Source organism: Pararge aegeria, chromosome 11, assembly GCF_905163445.1.
Source record: "Pararge aegeria chromosome 11, ilParAegt1.1, whole genome shotgun sequence".
NCBI classification, from domain to species: Eukaryota; Metazoa; Arthropoda; class Insecta; order Lepidoptera; family Nymphalidae; genus Pararge; species Pararge aegeria.
In genome coordinates, this window is record NC_053190.1 from 8163608 (window position 1) to 8184591 (window position 20984).

The following is a 20984-nucleotide window of genomic DNA, read 5'->3' on the forward strand; positions in this document are numbered from 1 at the left end:
AAACAGTGGCTTTATAGGTTTATAAGCAGCTTTCACTTTATCTTAGTTGCCAGTGTCTTTCTACGAAAAGGATGGTAAGAAACGTGTGTGTTAGTGGGCCGCGTCCGCTGCACCCGTGCCGCTTAGGTACTTACACCTTTTTTATAGGAAAGTGTCAATCTGAACTACTTATTCCCAAAGAGGAGTGTATCAACCCGCGCAGGTCGACTCCGATCTGGGGTCAATGAAATTAAAAATCGGTGTTCCAGTAGAGTGCATCCAGTTTAGGCATGCCGCATTCCGGCAACAAAATGTTGGCTTTTTTTGGAATTACTCGAATTGGAACTTGTGGTATTGAATTTGTACAATGTCGCGGGCTAATCGATTAGGGGTATGGTTTTAATATAACTGTCATAGTCCCTAACAGGTTAGTCCGCTTAACATCCTTTTAAACATGATATCATCATAACTTTTGCAGTCAATGGCTAACTTGTAGATGAATTAAAAAGAAATCATTTGTTCGACTTTTTAAAAACGGTGGTAGGTAATTAGAGATCAGTAAAAAACGAAATGAAATTTTCCGTTTGCGTCTCCCGCGTTGTTTTTTTATTAATTACCAAAAGTAACTGAAATATGAAGATGTAAAGAAAGATGTGAGGATTTTAAGTTATAATGCGGAATCCCAAAAGGGAAGTTTATTTTTATTATTTTATACTCAAAAAGTCCGATTTGAAATATGTTGTTACCTAAACTGTCTGAGGCTCTGTTGGTATAGGTGTACCTAATAATACAAGTACCTTATATTTTTTTACACTAACAGTTCCCCGCAGTTTCAACCAAGTTAACTATGTGTTATAATAAAATGTTTTAAAGTTATAAGCCGAAACGAATATTCGTTTACTCTCCTCCCGCAACTACGTACGTGATCGCGCGATACTTTAATTTACAGGATTCATTAAAATTATATCCCTTCAGTAACTGTGCCCAAAGGTTTGAGAAATCGAATTAAGGAATTAGTAAAATAATAAGAACCAATGATTTCGTAAAGTTTATATTTTTATAAATAAGTAGAAACCTTAATACCTAATACATTTGTATACAAAAAACTTAACCTTTCGAAGTCACTGTACTGTTGATAGTATTCTATACGTCGTCATACCTACTGAGAGATGGCCTTTTATTATCGACGCGATTATCAACCCGATCAATAGTTCGATTTTTATAAGTAGATCCATAAGAGCGCTAGCAACAGACAAAGACGAAAAAGTAGTTGTCGCATATGCAATCACCGCTTCACCGTCATTTTTACTCTGACATTTTACGTTAGTAGTACGTACTTTCATTACATAGTAAATTAAGCGAGGTCATTTCGTATTTATAATATTAAAAGGTTTTTTTATTATATAGATTAGCGCATGACTGCAATCACTGAAACTGATGTTAAGTGATTATGCAGTCTAAGATTGGGATGCGCATGCCTAGAAGATGCCTATTCACTCGTAATTTGAAGGTACCCAGATTATAGGTATCGGGGAAGGCGGAAGATGGAAGGGCATTCCAAAGGTACATAGAGCGATAACAACAGACAAAGACGAAAAAGTATTTGTCGCACATTCGTTCACCGCTTCACCGCCATTTTTACTCTGACATTTTACGTTAATACCTATACGTACATGAATATAAACCACATGTAAAAATTTATAGACCACTGACCAGGTAAGTACGACATATACAAAGGTATTAAGGTATTAAGGTAATTTTAGGATAAACGTGACGGTAAGAATAAAAAAGGTGAGAATACTAATTATATTAAAAGTATTTTCAGAAGTTATCAATCAAATCTCATGAGTTCCTAACGAATTCGCAAGATTGATTGTAAATACGAGTCATGAAAATAATTTGATCGTCTCGATAATCGCCTCCTTTATGTTTTGGAATGCACATACTACCGGCAGGTACCTAGACACATTATTTTTAAGCGAATAGAAGATAAAAATGATCTTAGCTACCCAGGCCAACAAACATACCTATATTTTAAATCCCACCTGTATGTAGGTTGATGGTGTAGATTCCTGATTTGTGAACAATATAAATAAATGGTTACTTTATAGGCTATTTTAATAAATACCTACCTAATCAAGAATATCTGCATTCTTGATTAGGTATTTATTAAAATAAAAATGTATATAGGTACATACTTTAAAATCGTCATATAAATTTTTGGCTGAAATTCACTATGGGAATTTAATATTTGTTTATTGATTTTTCACTTTAGTTCTGCTCCGATCGGCTTAGTACCAAACAAGTTTGTAGGTCACCGGGAATAAGTACTCTGTAGGTTTTAAAAATAAAAAAAATATATACCTATTTTAGTACGAAAATATGCTTAAAGTTTATCTTAAAGTTTTATTCATTTTATTTATTACATTCAACTAAAGCCTTCACATTTTCACAGGAAAATGAAAACATTGGCTTTGTTATTTCTACAGGTATAACATATAACATTTCAACTTAGTAGGTACCTACCTACCCACCTACCCTAAGCCGTCACTGACATAAAGGATGACACCTAGACAGACAAGTAGGTATGTAATTTGTGAGTAGGATTTGCAGTTAAACTCAATACCTAGGTACACAAATAATAACTAAGTTATTATATTCTATTCTAAAATATCTCTCTATTAAATAAACTATTTATCAACTTTCCCAATGTAGGTAGGTACTCGTAATTATACCTAAATTATAACTTATTTTCCCGCACAATGTTTAAATGTTCATTGGATACATTTGTAACGGTGGGAATGTTATACTTTAATTTATACATAAGTATAAAAATATAAATAACTATAATATCTTGATCTCTAGGTATCGTTTTCTATCTCACAAAGACCGTTTGACTAATGTTGATTTTGTATAAGCTTGAGTATTGTTTTCATGACAGATGTTTACACCGAGTATTTACCATCAATATGGTAGGTAATTTGCCGTAGAACAAATCGTGTAAAGTTTTCACAAATTTTAATTATTTTTTGTGTAGCTACATAATATGATCGTTAAAGAATAATTAACTGTTCATGAATTGAAACTTAAAATACTATAAAATATAGTATCATATTTCAATATAATGTAGTTTTATATAAATAAAATTCAATTATTGATCAACAATTACAATTGGTCCTCATGAGATATAAGACTATATTGGTATGAAGAAACAGAAAATTTTTGGTTACCTACCTATTCATTTTTAATGTAGGTAGGTCTTCTTCGTAAATGATTCGTTTAACTATTGACAGTGAAATCTCGTGGTCTTCTCAGTGTTGTAATGCGATGACTCTCCGTTTCCAATTCACTCTGTCATTCTTCATCCTAATGCTTTCATATAGGGAAACTTTACCTTGCATTCAGGTAATGATACTGATCTCTATCTAACGTCTATCCATCTTATGGTTCGAGCGACTAATTAAGATCAGTGCACATTGACGAAAAGGAGGTGAAATGCGTGCTAGCATTAGGGCAATAGACGTTTGTCCGTCCCAGGACTCTCAGAATGTTTTGTATCCATAGCGTTGATTATATATGTAACACAAGCACTCTTGTACTTGCAAATTTTTGTGACATTGGATAATAAAAAAAAACTTGTTGTTTTTTGCAGATGCAATGCAGTCGTTGAATGATATTTCTGTCAGTATCTCAATAAATGGGTGTCATAATAAAGAGATGATAAGTGGGTATATCTATAATGTAATTCCATGTCTAAAATTGGTGTTAATTGATGCTATGGGTTGTTATAGAAAATATTTATCTATTTGTATTTTCTTCTTGATCATTGTCATTTTCAATATTTTCTATAGACTTTGAACTATCAGCTATAGCTTGAGCTATTAGTCCACTCATTCCTGTTTCATTCTTTTTATTATTAAAAAAATTGTAAACAAGATCTTCCAACGAATCTTCATCAAAAGACAGTATAGTGTCTAGGTCTATTTGCCTCTTATTACGATTTTCTTTGATGTTGCTTTTAGAATAATTATTTTCATCATTATCAACAATACCTTTTCTGTATATTTCTACCGGCACCTCACTTCCATCACTCACATCGTACTTTATACCTACATCAGTCTCTTGTATTTCTATTGATCCTAAACCGTTATCCAGCAATGATCTTAAATTTTGTGTCCTGGCCTCTCTATTCTTATTTGTTTTATCAGATTTTTTTGCGTGTTTATCCTTAATTGGATGTAAGTGCTTTACTTCAGTTGTTTCATTAGGATGAGGAATTTCGTTAGTAATAGTGCCACTTATTTTTGGTTTGGATCCATAGGTTTTAACTTTTGAATGTCCTTGTATGATTAAGTAGGTGGGTAATAATTGTGCTTCAGTTGTAGACCGAATGTCAGCCTGGGACGGAGCTACGGTAGCAGACATTGGGGTAGTATAACGCATGTGAAGATAGGGATCATGCGTATGCATCACAGGTTTCTCGTGGAGCATATTATTTAAATCATGTGGTTTTACATTAAATTTACCAATCAGGTGTGGCGTAGTATTTTCTGGGAATTTAACTGGAGGAGGTTGCATAGTTTGCATAATTTCTAAGTTGGCTAAATCTTCTGTTGAAGGTTCCTTGAATATTTGTATAGTGTCAGATGCATGAGCATATAAATTATCTTCCGGTCTATCCGGATCTGTAACCATTGGCATGGAAATCATTGAACCCAACATGTCTATCATATTCGGTTTAGGTTTAAGCAACGGTCTTGGAGTGGAAGGTACCGTTTCAGTGATTATTTTTTCCGTAGTTGTTTCTGTGTAATAGTTTGTAGTTTCCGTTGTTGTTTCTAGAGTCGTTTCTCTAGATGGCCATGTCTCTTCAGTATTGCTTTGTGTTGGAGGTAAAGCAGTAGGTAGAAATGTGGATAGAATTAAAGAACTTGTGGGTGCGCGAGGGGGAGGTGGGGCTTCCGAAAGCATAGGTTTGTAGTAAAAAAGAGGTTCTTTAGTGAATTCAATGTTATGGTGATCTTTGTATGATATCATATTGTGTGAATCATTAACGTCTTCAAAAGGTGTTGTTGGACCCCACCCCGCGTAATCGCTGCTTACAGTATTATTTGGGAAATTTGTTGTTTTATTGTAATCGTGGAACCAGTTCTGTTTGGTTGTTGAAGCTTCATATACAAGATTAGCTTCTTGCAGGGCATACGATGTGACAAGTTCTGGAACTGTTGTAGTGTCTCTTGTAATTGCAGTTACATCAACATTTTCTAATCTAGAAGGAGGTGTAGGAATCAACACTTTTTCTTGGGAAATAACAAATAAAGATGGGTTATGTCCAGGCGGAGGCGGTGGTGGCGGCACCAGAATAGTCATTGGGAAATTATTCCCAAACTTATAAGAGAAATCTTCATATTGCGATGGAAATGTAGGTGGTCTCGTATGCCTTCTTGGTGGCATAGGTGGTCTGGAGGCAACACTAGGTTTCCGAGAAGAAATTCCAAGCACTAAAACTTCGGACTTTCGTTCTGAATTTTTTTCTCTTTCGATGCGGCTATCATCTGCCCAATAATGTACTTTTTCTAGCACAGGTGGTTCGTAATCATAAGTCGGATCATTACGTAAAGGATCTCCGCGTCCAGTCAACGGTTTCCATTGATCAAAGTCCATCCGGGGTGAAAATATAGTGGCAAAATTGTTTGGATTTGACTTTCCTTCATCTGAAATACAAAAAAAATAAAATATTAGGATAAATATACATATTTAATAATTTCCTTTTATCTTTGAGAGTGGAAAGAAAAAAAATTTAGGTATACTTACAAGCTGTATTTGTAGTCAGTTTTGGTTTCCCTGCATCGGATGTCGGGCTTGCTGAATTTATTAAGCAAATCAGAAGGCCACACAACAGCTTACTATTCTTTCCCTGCAAATAAAAGTGTCAATCAGTAATCTTTTATATTTTGTAGTAGGTCATTAGTAATAATGCCTAAAATGTATACGTACATTATTGAGGTACGGTCTATATTTATATAGTATACAATTTGGATGTTACGATCCATATATTTTCTCTTTCTTCTCAGTTCTCTTCTCAAACTCTCTCTCTGTCTCTCTCTCAATTCTCTATTTTAACTTAATTAATTTAAATTAAAATTCAAATTCAAATTCAAAATTTCTTTATTCATGTAGGCCTATCACAGGCACTTATGAAGCGTTCATACATATTTGTTTACATAATTGTAACGGGATGGTGATAACTTCGTTCGCCAACTTAAATCTAAAGCTACGAGGGTTCCAAACGCGCCCTGGTCTAAGAAGAGCCCACAACAAACTTAGCCGGGTAAATTTATTTTTTTGTTATCACCATCTTCCAGTAAATTTAAATTAAGCTATGAAGCTAGAGAAATTCACACCCAAGCTTTTTTATCGTTTAAATAATCCTCAATGTTATAATATGACTTTTCTGTAAGCTTACGTTTTATATAAACTTTGAACTTATTGAGAGACAACTCAAAGATTTCATTTGGTAATTTGTTATAAAATAATATACAATTGCCCTTGAATGAATTTGCAATTTTGTGTAGCCTAGTAAACTGCAACAAAGAGTTTATTTTTGCTTCTAATATTTATATTGTTACAGTGCATTTTCTTTTTAAATTTTGATATATTTTAATGGACAAAAATTAAATTTTCATATATGTACTGACTATGCACCGTCATTATTTTAACTTCTTTAAATTTATCCCTTAATGACTCTCTTGGGCCCATTTTATATATCGCACGAACAGCCCTTTTCTGCAGGACGAAAATAGAATCTATATCAGCAGCATTACCCCATAATAAAATGCCATAGGACATAATGCTGTGAAAATAACTAAAATAAACAAGCCTAGCAGTTTATATGTTTTTCATATGACGAATCTTTTTTACCGCGTATGCTGCAGAACTAAGTCTGTTCGCTAAATTATTTATATGTGGGCCCCATTGAAGCTTAGCATCTAAAGTTATTCCTAAAAATATTGTAGTGTCCACCAAATCCAACTCCTCATTATTAAGTTGTACAATTTAAGTAGGTAACCTAAATATCTTAACGTATTTAAATTAATCCTTCCTATGTACATCAATAAGATAATTTGTGTATGCACAATACCTTTGCTATATCCTTTAAATATGCTTTTAATTATAAATATCGTCGGTTATATAATCGCTGCAGTTTTCGTGCAATTAGAGCGATGGTGGATTGGCAAGTACTTTTTTGGGCACGCAAGTCGCTCGTTAAAATACCGGGCGGCTTGGCAGGAAGAGCGACGAGCTAATTTTATATTATAACCATCCTCCTTGTTTATGTATGCGAAATGCATGACCTCGATCTCTTATATGGAAAAATGTAGATATTGGTTCGTGTATAGTGGTTGGAAATGTGTGTTAACGAGTAGCGGCCTGAGGTACAAAGGATAATTACCTACTTTTATTCATTGTTCCTTCAATCTTGCTTTTAAGTAATACTACGCTGGGTGTAACTTGTTTTACTAAAAGGCGTAGGTATAATAAGGGAATGTAACTCCATAATTTATATTAACACAAAGACAGTAATTAATTATCTACTTTCGGCCCTTAAGATAATAATTAAAATTAATTTTTAAGCAAAATTTTACAGTAGGTACTTAGGTACCTTTTTAATCTTTCCCGCCCTTTGCCACTTCAGTTTCGCGACTGAGTTGTTGGTAGCTCTAGTTCTTATGCGTATCTCCTAATTCCTAATTTGATCACGATAAGATACTTCGAGAATAGCTCTCTCCATCACCCGCGGAATAACCCTGGGACTTCGAAGATGAGGCCAATAGTTAGCGACAACATTTCGAAGCCATAATGCAATACTGGCAACACTTACGGATCAGTAGATACAGTCAGCCTAGTCCGTACAGTATATCTAAAAAGTTATTTAGTTTGATTATGTAATAATAAGTATTATTCTACCGCCGCGTAAAACCCTAATAAACATACTTAAAAGATTATGGGAAATTATTCCCAAATCAATGTACTGCAAGAAAAAACAATAAAAAAAAAGTCATTTAAAAAAAAAATTAAAACCTGATTTAGATGATCAAATTGATTTCTGTCAAATTACATGATATCGTTATCGGCTGTATCTTATGAACCATAATAAGAATAAAGTTAAAATTTTCACAGAATAGGCATGCATTTCCATTGCTGCCAAAATTATTGGGTCCTCAATTCATAGAAGAATTTGTTTATTTTATTTGAATGCACTAAACTCTACTCCAGTCTGAATTATTTGCTATTTGCATTTGATAGCCCAGTTCTTGAGGAAGACTTGTTTAACATTACGTTAGGATCCAATTTAAATGCTCGTGAAACCGTGGGACACTGTAATTTGCGTCAAACTGGCAATGTTTCGGCACAAGGGTTTTACCATTTCGGTGTGGAACCCTAAAATTTACTTATCACGAATTCGAATCTGCTTCATTAACTTTTTGATCCTTGCCGAAAATGAAATAACTGGCGTGTAATGATTCGGATAAAACATAAGTACAAATATTAATTATTTACATTTAATTATTAGTGCCACATAATCGATCATGAAGTACCAGTTTTCAGGTCTTCTTAAGGTCCATTCACAAGCGATCCATAGCTTTGAAACTGCAATCCACACACGTGCAATTGGTTGCTGCAATCGATTTCCATGACTCGTTTGTAACTGTCTGTGGCATCACAGAAAACTCGTGCAATTATAATGCCCCAGTAACTCATACTAATAGCAAGTGTCAGGTGCAAATTGCTTGTACACTTGTGCCAGTACCTAGCATGTGCACGAAGGTTGCACCAGTAGTTTGTGCAAGTAACTTGGGTCAGTAACTTTCGCTAGTAGTTCGGTAGATTAACGAGAGTGTTCTTTTTTTTTATAAGTAGTAATAATTGACGGATAAATCAGATGACCCCCTTATGGTAACTTAAAACTTTGCAAGGCAGGCAAGATATAGGTTCCCTTCAAAGTGTCGGCCTTTGTCCAACAACCTGAGGCGTTAGTATTAAGCCTTATTATGCCTGTAACAACATCGTCAACCACGCCCTTTAGATCGCCATGTCGACAACGTATCCCACGACAGGCTTGCAAGTTGCAATAGGCGTTAATCTTGCGATCTTTGCAGTCAAACGTCACTATTGTAATTTTATTTTATGCACAAGGAACATTTGATACCAAAGATCGCGAGATTTAGCGGATTTAGATGCAATCGCAAGTCTGACGAAGATACGTTATCAAACGACGGAACAGCATGCTGCTTCTTGGCGGCAGAAATCAGCGTTACGGTAGTACTTCCCCAGACGAGCTTTGTCACTAAAAGCTTTACTGCGGGTAGAAACGTCAAGCAAGATTGCATGCAATCTCCGAAATCTCCTATTTATTTATTACATACACGCGCAATCCGTCGCTTACGACGGAATGCAAGGCGATAATTGCCCCGTTATGGGATACCATTAGCCAACTTCAATACAAAAAAAACCGGCCAAATTTGAGTGAGATTCTTAATCCCTTTAAGAATTTATTTATTTGGTGTATGCTATTAGGTAGAAAATTTGAATAGAAAAGAAATTAAATTCAAAATTGGAAAACTGTTTTTACAAACCGCTTAGCTTGGCCAATTGTACCTACGAGTACGAGTACAGTTCTCAAGTGTTATGTCTAGTCTACTCTCTTAAATGTACGAAAGTTGGGTTTTAAAGAAGGAACAATTATCATATATATATAATTATTATATATATTATATTATTATCACGTACAAGAAAAAAATTTAAAGTATGACACTTTAAATTTTGTAGGTCATGTATGTCAAGGAGCCAAATACCAACCGTAATACAAATTAGAATGGAAGGTTGCGTTTTATGGGCCACCTACGAAAGCACCTCGGAAGCTTGTACACCCAATACAAGCTTCCGAGATTGATTCTGGAAGGCAAAATTATTGGAAAAACAAGTCTGTGTGACAATGGAGAAATGGTCCGACAGTAGGTATAATAGACCGGTCATACCTATTTGGAAATCAAGAAGAAGGCACCTGATGTTGATGGTAAGATAGGATGCTGTAGCTGTGTGCAGCGGTGGGATATTAATCAAACTGATGATATTATAGTTGAAGAGTAATTAGTAAATAGAATTGTAGACTGGAATTCACAAGAAATGCGACTGCAACGTAGATTACCAGGATACATTTGCGAGTGTAGTGAAAGCTGCGCGTGATTCGCATAGCTAGCAGGGACGTTACATGACGGGAATAGGTGTATGGCGTTTTGCATGCCATTTGCCCCTATGCTGTCCTTTCACTCTTATATCATTGAATAGCTTTAAATGTTTGCATTTTGGTGGTATGTAAGGTAGGTACGCCGTGAATGTAATTGTTAACATAGTATTTGCAGTGGAAAAGTGGAGAGGGCTTTGGTCTGGTTCCATAGCTCTTCGTCATACTTTGTTTCACCAAGTTATGTTGCAGTCTAAGATGGTAGCGGCCTAACCTGATTGATATATGGCTGTTATTTTCAACCGCTAATATACCGCTGGTGGGTCCCCGAGGCCTACCAACGTTGCGTTAAGCGAGGTTGCCATTTTAGCGACTTAGGATCGCAACTTCCATCGGTTCTCCTACCTGTAGACTTGTTGAGCTATGTACGGATCTCCTCATTCTTGATTCGATCGCCTAGAGGTACGAGCATAGCTCTTTCCATCGCCCACTGTATGAAGAGCCTTCTTATGAGACCCATAGTCGGCCACCACATTTCGGAACCATAAGTCTTCCCTCGCAACACGCACTTTTCGAAGACTGTCACGTGTAAATAAAGATATGAAAATGGTTGATGGCCTTAAAAAATATTTAACACGACCCGAAAAAGATGTTAAAAAATGTGCGTTTATTTTTCACACATAAAGCAGACGGTTTGTAGCAATGGTAGTGTTCATTAATCATATTATATTATATTAAAAAAAAGTAAACAATTTAAAAATCCACCCGAAACCACAAATTCATTAAAAAATTAATACTGATTTTTTTGGCGTTTATTATTATTTTGATTTTGTCAATGTCATATTAATATCCTAAAAAAACATGTATCGTAGCGTATTCACAATTTGAAAACTAAATATTGTGTTGAAAAATATCGGCTTTAAATACACATTTAAAGAAAAAGAGATAGAAAGAAATAGTGTCTATGTAACTATCACTTGTCAGTCGGACATCTTAACGTTTGTTTTCAAATTGTACTGAGTCTTGAATGATTTTACACGTTTTCACGTATTTATTAGAAAAAAAAATTAAATATATAGTCCTACGGGACCTACCTGCTTACTAGAAAATCACTAGTAAGGTTTTTAGGTTCACATTGCTTCGTGTCGACTTCTCAGTACTCCAGACGAAGACGAAGTAAGGGTAATCATACCATTGTAATATAGAGATCATATCGAACCAATCAACGTGCGATTCAATAATATACCTCACAATTTGTGGTGGACCTATTCCCCATACAAAAACGATTGTCTCCTTTACTTAATTTGATTCAGATTATATAAAGTAACATTAAAAATCGAATTAATGTAAACACACCAATGTAAGGCACGTTCGGGCCATCAGTGTAGCCAATATAGAAGGATTGGAAGTTTTCCCACATTTTCGGCAGTATTGTTGAAAGTGTGAATGAATTACGCAAATGTCTTTTAGTCAAATACGAATCTATGCCTATAATAAAGTTAGGTAGGTAATCATAATAAAAATGAGCCGATAGGAAAGACATGGGACTAAAAATGTGACTGTTACGTTAATTAATTATTATTATACTTACATATGCGATGTCAATACAGGTGAATTATTTTCTTGTTAATCTACGCGAATAATCTATAGTTATAATAAAACTGAAGGTAGCGACACGATTCCTGTACATTAAATATATTTTGAAAATTTTCCTTTCTCTTTCCATATGCATATCTGACACATAAATGAGAACTTCATCGATTAAAAAAATATATATTGTTCTTGTTGGTAAGTGAACTAAAATGTAACTTAGCTAAATGATAGCTATTTGTTTTTGTTAATGGAAGTTGTGACCGACCGAAGCCGAATTCTAATTCAAACCTCCACCGCTCCATTGGCTGACTTGAGGCAACGTTTTTTACCCCGCGCAATCGATTGGGGCCAATTATATTTTACACATTAATTAGTGCTGCCCTTTTCACCTTGTCAATTAATTTAGACTTTTATATACAAGAGTACCTTAGCCTTTAGGACATCGGCTTTACTTTCGAGGAGCCCAGTTCGAACCTCTGAAATTACTGAGCTATTTTACGTTGTAAACAATTAAATATCACTTGCTTTAACGGTGAAGCGAAAACAACGTTAGTAAACCGGCACGCCTGAGAGTTCCCAAAGGCGTGTAAATTCACCAGACCGAACTTGGCCAGCGTGATGGACTACGCCCTTAACCCTTCTAATTCTTAGAGAAGACCTGTAGTGGGCCACTAATGGGTTGTTAATGATGCTGAATTAGAACAATTACTAAATGTTACTTAATCTAAGAACGTGAAAAAATAATAAAAATAACCTACTCTTTAACTATAAAATTCTCAGTTTGCATGTTCACCTAAAATAAAAGCGTTCATAATCGGACGGTTACATGATAAGAAAAAGAAAGTTAGTCCGAAATTGTAGGTACGTATCTATAACTCATACTTGGTAGTTCTGTCTAGTGTATTTCGGTTATGATTAAGTAAATGCTCATTATGGTAATTAATTTTATGATGTATGGACTTTACTATGTACCCACAACAGTATCGTAGCTCTATACTCTAAAACCCGATGCCTGGCTCAGCAATATGACGTTTAGAGAGTGACATGATCGGATTCGATTTCAGTTCGAGCGTTGAGATATGTTAATGTCGATTATAAGAAGAAGTGAAGAACTTCAAAGATTATTAATAGTTTTCCGTTCTTTCAACCTCATTTAGCAGCACTCGGCTCTCTATTTATAAAGATAGTGATATCAACGTCGACCATATATCACTCCACTGTGGGCACCAATCATATATTATTAATAAATGTTAGTGATAATACTTATTAGGAACCGATGGTTTAACGTGCTCTCCGATGCACGTGAGTGAAATAACTGCTTTTAACAAACTCATAAACAGGGACATAGCCGAAACAAACGCGGATTACAATAGTTTAATCATCTCGCATGTCCGCGCTCTGAACTGAATGGTCATAGAACTTAACAATCTTCGTTCATCCAACAGAGGGCTTCTGCTGCCAAAGTATACATTAGTTGCTAAGAGTTTTAGGTTAATGTTCATTCAACATAGTTAATACTAAGTGGTCCACAGTGGTCACGTTCCGCAAATATTTACTTGGGCCTGGTCCTAACTTTCAATTTCTAATTTTATAAGCTATTGTGGTTAACCCGATCGCCTAGTTTTACTGGCAATGAACACACTGATCATGTGTACTGCGCACGTACTCAGGTGAAAACGTTGGTAAGAATGAATGTATCATTTTACCCTACAAACACTACAGTCTCACTTGTCACACAATACATATCGGTTACATTCTTATACTAATGTTTATTTATATTTATAGAGAGTTTTAAAAATTAACGATGCCATATTTGGCCACATGTTTTGGTAAGCTCAACTGCCTTGGCAAAATATAGGGTTATGAGGAATTACCAACTTCTAAAACCTGTGAACCTTCAAAGTGAACATAGCAAGAGCTGAACATTTTAGGAGTTTACGTACTACCGAAATACTTTGAGTTTTGGTACATCTATTACAATTACCTACTCAGTAAGCTTCTTCTGAGATTAATTTTAGCCATTGAATGTAAAAAAGGCTCCGCAACACGACTAACCTAATAAATCTGGTCGGATGGTGAAGTGGGGGGAAGCTGTTACCCGATTTCCATTATCATCACCCTAACCGAAGAAGCCTCAGGTAATTGTGACCGCTTACGATAATCGAGTCACTTAAACTCTTTTCTCTAGTCTATCTGGTGAGGGTTCTACCAACGCTACATTTTCCTATGATGATGATGATGCCACTTCAACACCCGGGACTTGAACGTCCATCGGTCGTTCGAGTTATTGTCATATTTGAAGTTTCGCTACTTATTAAGCTGTATCGGTAACTCTACAGTTCACTTCATTATTTATTTTATCACGTAGTTGCTGAACTACACGCTGTGTTATGGATCCCATAAGAAAACTTATTTTTTGTTGTGTTTTGGAACCGTAAGTTTAATGAAGCCACGTAGGAGCTTTTTTTTCAAATTTGATGAGGAAGAAAAAACTAAGAGACATTAGTATCTCGTGTGCACTTGCCCTAACATCGTTTTAACGTCTGGCAACTCGTCTAGCACCGCTTCCATTGTTAGCGACTTAATACAGCCTCCAAACCTGTTCAACCGTTAGGTGTCACCCCATAGGTGCCACGGTCAATATAAATGTTTTTGTGAATGTGAACAACTAATAACTGCGGGAAGTACGAGTATCATGCCTCTGTCTTAAGGTGCTATGTAGGGGCACAGTGCATCCAAAACTTCTAATAGACATAAAACAATTTTATGTCTATTTTATTTTTGAAGTTATACTTCTTTTGGGGGGTTTGGCAAAAATGATGAGAGTAAATTTCTGCCAAACGCGCCTCTTTTTCGAGCACGCACACCGTCACGAAAATCCGACACCCTAAAGTTAGGTATAGTCAACATTTTAGTTTTTCAAAAAAAAGTTTGACACTGTACACTTTCAACTGACAAAATCTGCGGGCTCAGTGCCGGTGATTTAATTGATTCAATTGTGAAAAAATCTCATATTTTAATGTTGAGTGAAACTTGGTTGTCCGATAATAACTAGATAATGCGTTATAATAAAACTTTCAATGTAATAAATACCTTTTTTATGTTGTAATAGTAGTTTTTTCTACAAACGCAGAATAAGGCGGAATATAAAAATTTTGAAAAGATTTTTATCATGTTGCGCCAAACTTCTAATGCGTGTACATAAGTACACACACGTTATATTTATACAAGGTTTTAAAATAATTTACTACATGTGCCCCTTGGTTCTTCGAAGATTCTGAAACGACTTTAATGTAAGTACCTAATGGCATATATAGATCTAGAAATAAAATTCGAAAGTTCGTTTTGGATGATATATATTTCTTCCATTTAGGTATCTAAGTAGATTTAAACCAAACTAGGTACTGAAGCTAATTTAATGACATTTCTATGGGACTTCAAATGACATTTCAATCTGTATGTTTATAACATAATTATGGAGTTCTGAGGCAGGAACAGAGAATTGTGAACATTGAACATTCTTCTTTTTTTTAAGACAGCTAAAAATAGGGATCAGCTAAGCCAGAACAGTGAAAGACATCAAGACGAAGATAAATTATTAGATGCTCTAAAAAATAATATTAACTAGGTTAAAAACAGAACTATAACCGCTTTTTATAAAAGCTATTTCTATGAAAAAAGCAAGTAATAAATAGCTCAGTGGTTACATAGCGCACAGAATTTAACTATATTTCGACATGCTGAGGTTTTCTTTACTTCAATATTCGCAGAGTGTCAGAGTGCCAATATCATGTCTTTTATAATGTTTAATGTCATATTTCGTTCATTAGTCTCATAGTTATTAGGTATCCATAAATTATTTAGTTCTATCTAGTTAGTGTAAGTGCCGTACTAACCAGATGTAAAATAAATAAATAAAATAATAAATAAATAAAAGCTTTTTCTATAAATATTGTAGCAGACTAAGATAGACTTCTATTGTTAGAAGATAGGTTTCATGAGTGCCGTGTTGATTACTAGTGCTTTAGGTCTCTACATCAGCAAGTAGCTCTTCACTACACATTCAACATAAATTTTAAGAATTATTCGATAACGTTGTTTGTTTAAGCTGTTATTCTTACTAACCAGGAACAGTCGTTAGTAATACTCTATGGATTGTAACTTAAGGGCTAATGAGTTATGGCCTTTAGAACCTTTATTTGTAAGCCGGATATAGTATATACCGCATAGAGTAGTCTACAGTAGTTAGTAGGCTTGAGTAGTAGGTATGGAAACCGGTACTAAATACATGTATTTATTCACAAACCGTCGAAAAAAAAGGTCAATATATTTATTGATAGTGAAAGTTTTGAGTCATCTATTTATTAACTTCATATACAAATTATGCAAAGGGGAAGCGGGGCACAGGGCCAGGATGGCGTGGGAACCAATCGTGCGCAGACCGTATGGCGCCATGGGCGATTTGACGCCCACGGTCTAAGATCGCCATGTTTGTAAAATTTCGGGGATATTCCGCGGAACACAAGCTGCCAATAATATAAAAGGCATTAAATGTAAAAAATAGACATAGACATAATTGGCAAAAGAAGTATTTTAGACACTTATTATTGTCTCTTTAATTTATGTATATGGTAATATTGAAAGCATACAGTGGTTAGGACTTTGGCTTCATTTTCAGGGGGGCGAGTTCGAATCCCAGCACGCACCTCTAACTTTTTTAGTTATGTGCGTTTTTTAAATAATTAAAATATCACTTGCTTCAACGGTGAAGGAAAACGTGAGGAATCCGCCAATCTGCACTTCGCCAGCGTAGTGGACTGCGGCCTCAACCTTTCTCTTTGTTTTAGGAGACCCGTGTTCTGTAGTGGGCCGGTAAGAGAAGGCCGGTAAGGCCTGACATAATATTTACATTAAGCCTAATTTTATGCGATTCCGGACCGAACAAGGTCTTATTTGTTTTACGCGAAACAAAAATACACAACATAACATAGGTACCATATGGAAAAATAGAATCACAAAATCATAATTAAATATTTTGAAAGAATTATTACTGCAATAGTTTACGATAGAAGTATGCAATGTTGAGTAAATAACCGAAATAACAAGACGACCTCGTTATCTTAACTATGACAGAAAGACTGCAGTATTTTTATTTTACAGTCTGTTTGGTCAAAAATGTTTGGTAAGTTTTTCTGTCAAGAAATGTATTCTCCATTCTTTCGTAGGTAAACATTACAAAATATACAACAAAATACATTATTTATTGATCTATCTTAATACTAGCTGTTTTGTTTTTTGATGTGGCATTAAATTTAATCGTAGATTTAAAAAAAATTAAGTATTCAGTATTGACATTAATTATTTAAATCGGTTATAATTTGTCGGAGTTATGGTGTAAAATCGTCAAACACTCATCTCCTCTCCCAAAGGAACCTAGCTTAATGTCGGGATAATTACATCTAACACTTCCAAGAATATGTGTACAAAGTTTCATGAGGATCGCTTAAGTAGTTTTTACGTGAAAGCGTAACAAACAAACTTACATTGATATTTATAATATTAGTAAGGATTAGTAAGGATAAGGATATTAGTAAGGATTTTACTTCGGTTATTTGAATTAATTTGTTTAAAATTTTATATAATTAAACTTGTATGTCAACCCACTTCGAACCAGCCCACTGCTATAGGCTACTAATTAATGAGACAAGAAAAAAGCTAAATTCAGACAAAGTTAGTTGCCCTCACACGATGCGAATGCGAATGCGAATTTAAATTTCACGTATAGTATCAAGTAAAATTACTAACGCACTTTGGGAACGTCAAGTCCATTCGTGACTCCACCATTTATGCCGTATTATGATTAGAACCAGCCTATCCATGCTGGGTACCTACATGTCTCCTCTCACACAGGACAGCTTAGTTTGGTTTGTTTTTAATGCACTACCAGTAAGCCTTTTTTATATAGGTATTAGTAATTGACGGAACAAACAGCTAACCTACCTGATGGTAAGTGGTAATGCAATTGAAGATGATTACCTATATTAAAGCTATACCGTATGGGTTTCTATACCGCATCGCACCGGGACGCTCAATCGCAGTTCGCCGTCAAGTAGAATGTGTTTAACAAGTAAGTACTTACTTGTGAAACATTTCTGACATGTTAATTAATTAAATTTAATTTTAATAGTATTGTAATTGCGATTAAATAACTAATACAATGATCTAATATGACACTATAAATCTCAGAACATTATTTTATATAATTGATAACAAATAAGATTATTATTAATATGACTTAATGTCTAAATTCTGCATGTTGATGTATTAACAGAATATGTTTATATCCTAAACACAAATAATTAACCCATATTTAGCAAAATAAATATTTCATTTCATTTCAAACACATTCTACTTAGATAGTGACTACGACTGACCTACGGTGCGGTACCTCTGTACTCTCTGGGTGTCCTTCTACGTTATGAAGTTTTTATTTACAGTGAATCCACCTGTGTGGGTGAAGGAAACAAATTTTAACACTTTCACATGTTTTATGTGTCGATGACCAGCAGACATTTCCAAGGTAAAAACGAACCCACGCGACGCGACGTCTATGCCGATATCATTCATCATACGATTTCCATGGACTTTATGTCTCGTATGTACATATCTATCTACTGATAGTTATTAATCATTGTTATATATTATATTTAACTAACTCGGTATTTGTTAAAGCCAGGATTGGGTCATCATAAAAAAAAAAATTAAATTGCCTTCGTTATCCTGATATACAGTATTTTTTATCACTGCATAGTGCACTTATAGAAAAGTGAATGGGTACATTGACTTTACTATGCAAAGCATGTCTCTGATCTTAAAAAGTAAGTAGATAGTCCTTTTTACCTACGTATTTTATAAAAGGAATTAAAAATTAAATGTATGAACTCTATAAGTGCCTGTGGGATGCAAACTTGAATATGGGTTTTTTGATTTCCTTGAAAAGTTGAAATGTATAGAACAATCTATTGTTGTAGTACTAAGCCTGATTAAAGTAGGTATAAGTATTGTTCATTTCATTAATTTTTACTGCTAGATTAGGTCTCGGCAATGAAGGGCTAATATAGAACGCATAATCACAGCATTTCACGATGCAAAGTCGAGACGTCATCTTGTTTTAAATAAAAATCGCCGCTATTTCAGCATTTGGTTCGTTTGAAAATCCGACATAAAAAGTTTACTAAGTCAGTTTCTAGAATAAACACCTTTAATAAATGGTAACATTACGATTGATGATTCTTAACGACAAGGCTGCTTGGAAGCACGCCGCTCCGCGCTCATCTCTCACAAGATAGAAAAATTCTGAACATTTTAAACTGTAAAATGATGTTGAAAAGGAGCAATCTGCTGAGTTTCTTGCCGGCTCTTCTTGGGAGAATCTGCCTTCCAAACCGGGGACTGACTTGACATTTAAAAAGAGCTTAAAAACTAGGCCTACTTGAAATAAATGAATTTTGAATTTGAATTTGGATACAAACGCAATGTAAGTGCTGTCCAGATCGGTTTTGCTTTTAATTCGTACGAGTAAGGTAAGAAACTTTGTTTTTGAAATCCATTTGGAATCTATGGGAGGCCCAGGATGCTTCAGCGAAATAAAAAAAGGAGGAGTACTTCGTCTGCTTATTTTTGTGTAAAATTTCGTCACGGTGGGTTTTGAGCTCTAATCGGGCACAAGTTTGAGACGTAACTAGCAAACGAGCAAACAGCCACACTTTTACATTTATATATTAATCACAAGTTAAAAAAAATGACGATAATTAGATTTCAAATGGAACGTAAGTAAGAACTTACTATCGGCACACTAACCGAAACTAAACCTAAGTAGGTACATAATTTATTGCATAATACTATAAATAAACACGCAAGTTTTTTGAAGTTAGAAGGTGATAACAATATTCCCGTTTATACCATCGTGAAGACGATCGCTCTTATTTCTAGTAAAGAGCGCATCAAACGCGTTTAATTCTTTTGTATGGCAATGGTCCTTTATTATTTTTTAATATACGAAAATTGTACTAATACGTGATATGTTAATATTATATTACAATAAATCGTAACCAGTCCTTGATATATATTGCTTTCAAATATTATAATTTACTAAATAGTGTAACAATTATCTCAATATAAAAAAAAAAGTTTCTCAAGGGAATATAATTATTTTTAAGGCACTAATTTACTGTAAAAATATTGAATGAATAAGAAATATTTGAAATTAAAAACATACCAAAGCCATTTCGAGTTTCAGTCACATGCAATATTTCAGGGAAGCACTGATAAAGGCCGCTAATCACAGTTTTAGCACGTGAAACTCACTAGGAGTAAAGACGGACCGAGTCGCGTTTTCCTCACGGCGTCTGCTTCGCGTCTGTCGATCATAAAGCACGAGGCAAGGGGCGCAGACCTCGAGTCGCCGGGTAAGCAAATTCAATGAGCTATTGTCGTAGCAAATGAAAATACTTACGTAATAACGCATGCCCACCTCACTACTTACATAATAATTTATTTTTAAAATAAAAAGAACCCGTAGCTCATATACAATTCAATATATAGAATGAAAAACATACTTATTTTATTTTAGAACTTAAACTATCCTGAGTAAACTACATTTTAAATGTGTAATTGACGGTTGCACTCACATGAATGGGTAAATAAAATTGATTCTTATTTCGAAAAAAAAATCCCAATAGTGCTTATATTGTATTCCTACAACAATACAGAACATAAGTTGTTTAAACGGATATGTATCCTATAGCTACCAACACCAAGGGACCAACCGAAAAATAAGTTCGGTGGCAGTTTACCAAATAAGAACAATTAAAGGTCTGCAGGTGAGACTTTTTAAGTTCAAATCTTCTTATCATCCGAATAGATTTAATAGGTATTTTTTCTTCGCCATATACTTAGCGCAAAATGGAAATTAACACAGTGACAGCGAGAAAACAAAAATGGTGGAGCACCTTTATGTTTTATCTTTAGTTTTGCTAATCCTAAGGTTGCCTGGCAGAGATCGCTACTTAGCGATAAGGCCGCCTTTTGGATCCTACTACTTGAAGAGTCTATTTTCTTAATTCTTGAGTACAAGTAAAGAGTATAAATAGAATTTTTAAGCGAA

General features: G+C 34.7%; 1 protein-coding gene across 1 annotated transcript; it reads right to left on the reverse strand.

Annotated features, from left to right (window-relative positions):
* Positions 1–3156: 3156 nt before the first annotated feature.
* Positions 3157–20169, reverse strand: LOC120627494. The gene is made up of 3 exons (XM_039895499.1): positions 20097–20169; positions 5794–5896; positions 3157–5693 (listed from the first exon to the last, which is right to left on the reverse strand). The coding sequence occupies exons 1-3, from the start codon at positions 20103–20105 to the stop codon at positions 3778–3780; spliced, it is 2028 nt and encodes a 675-aa protein (XP_039751433.1). The 5' UTR covers positions 20106–20169; the 3' UTR covers positions 3157–3777.
* Positions 20170–20984: the final 815 nt, after the last annotated feature.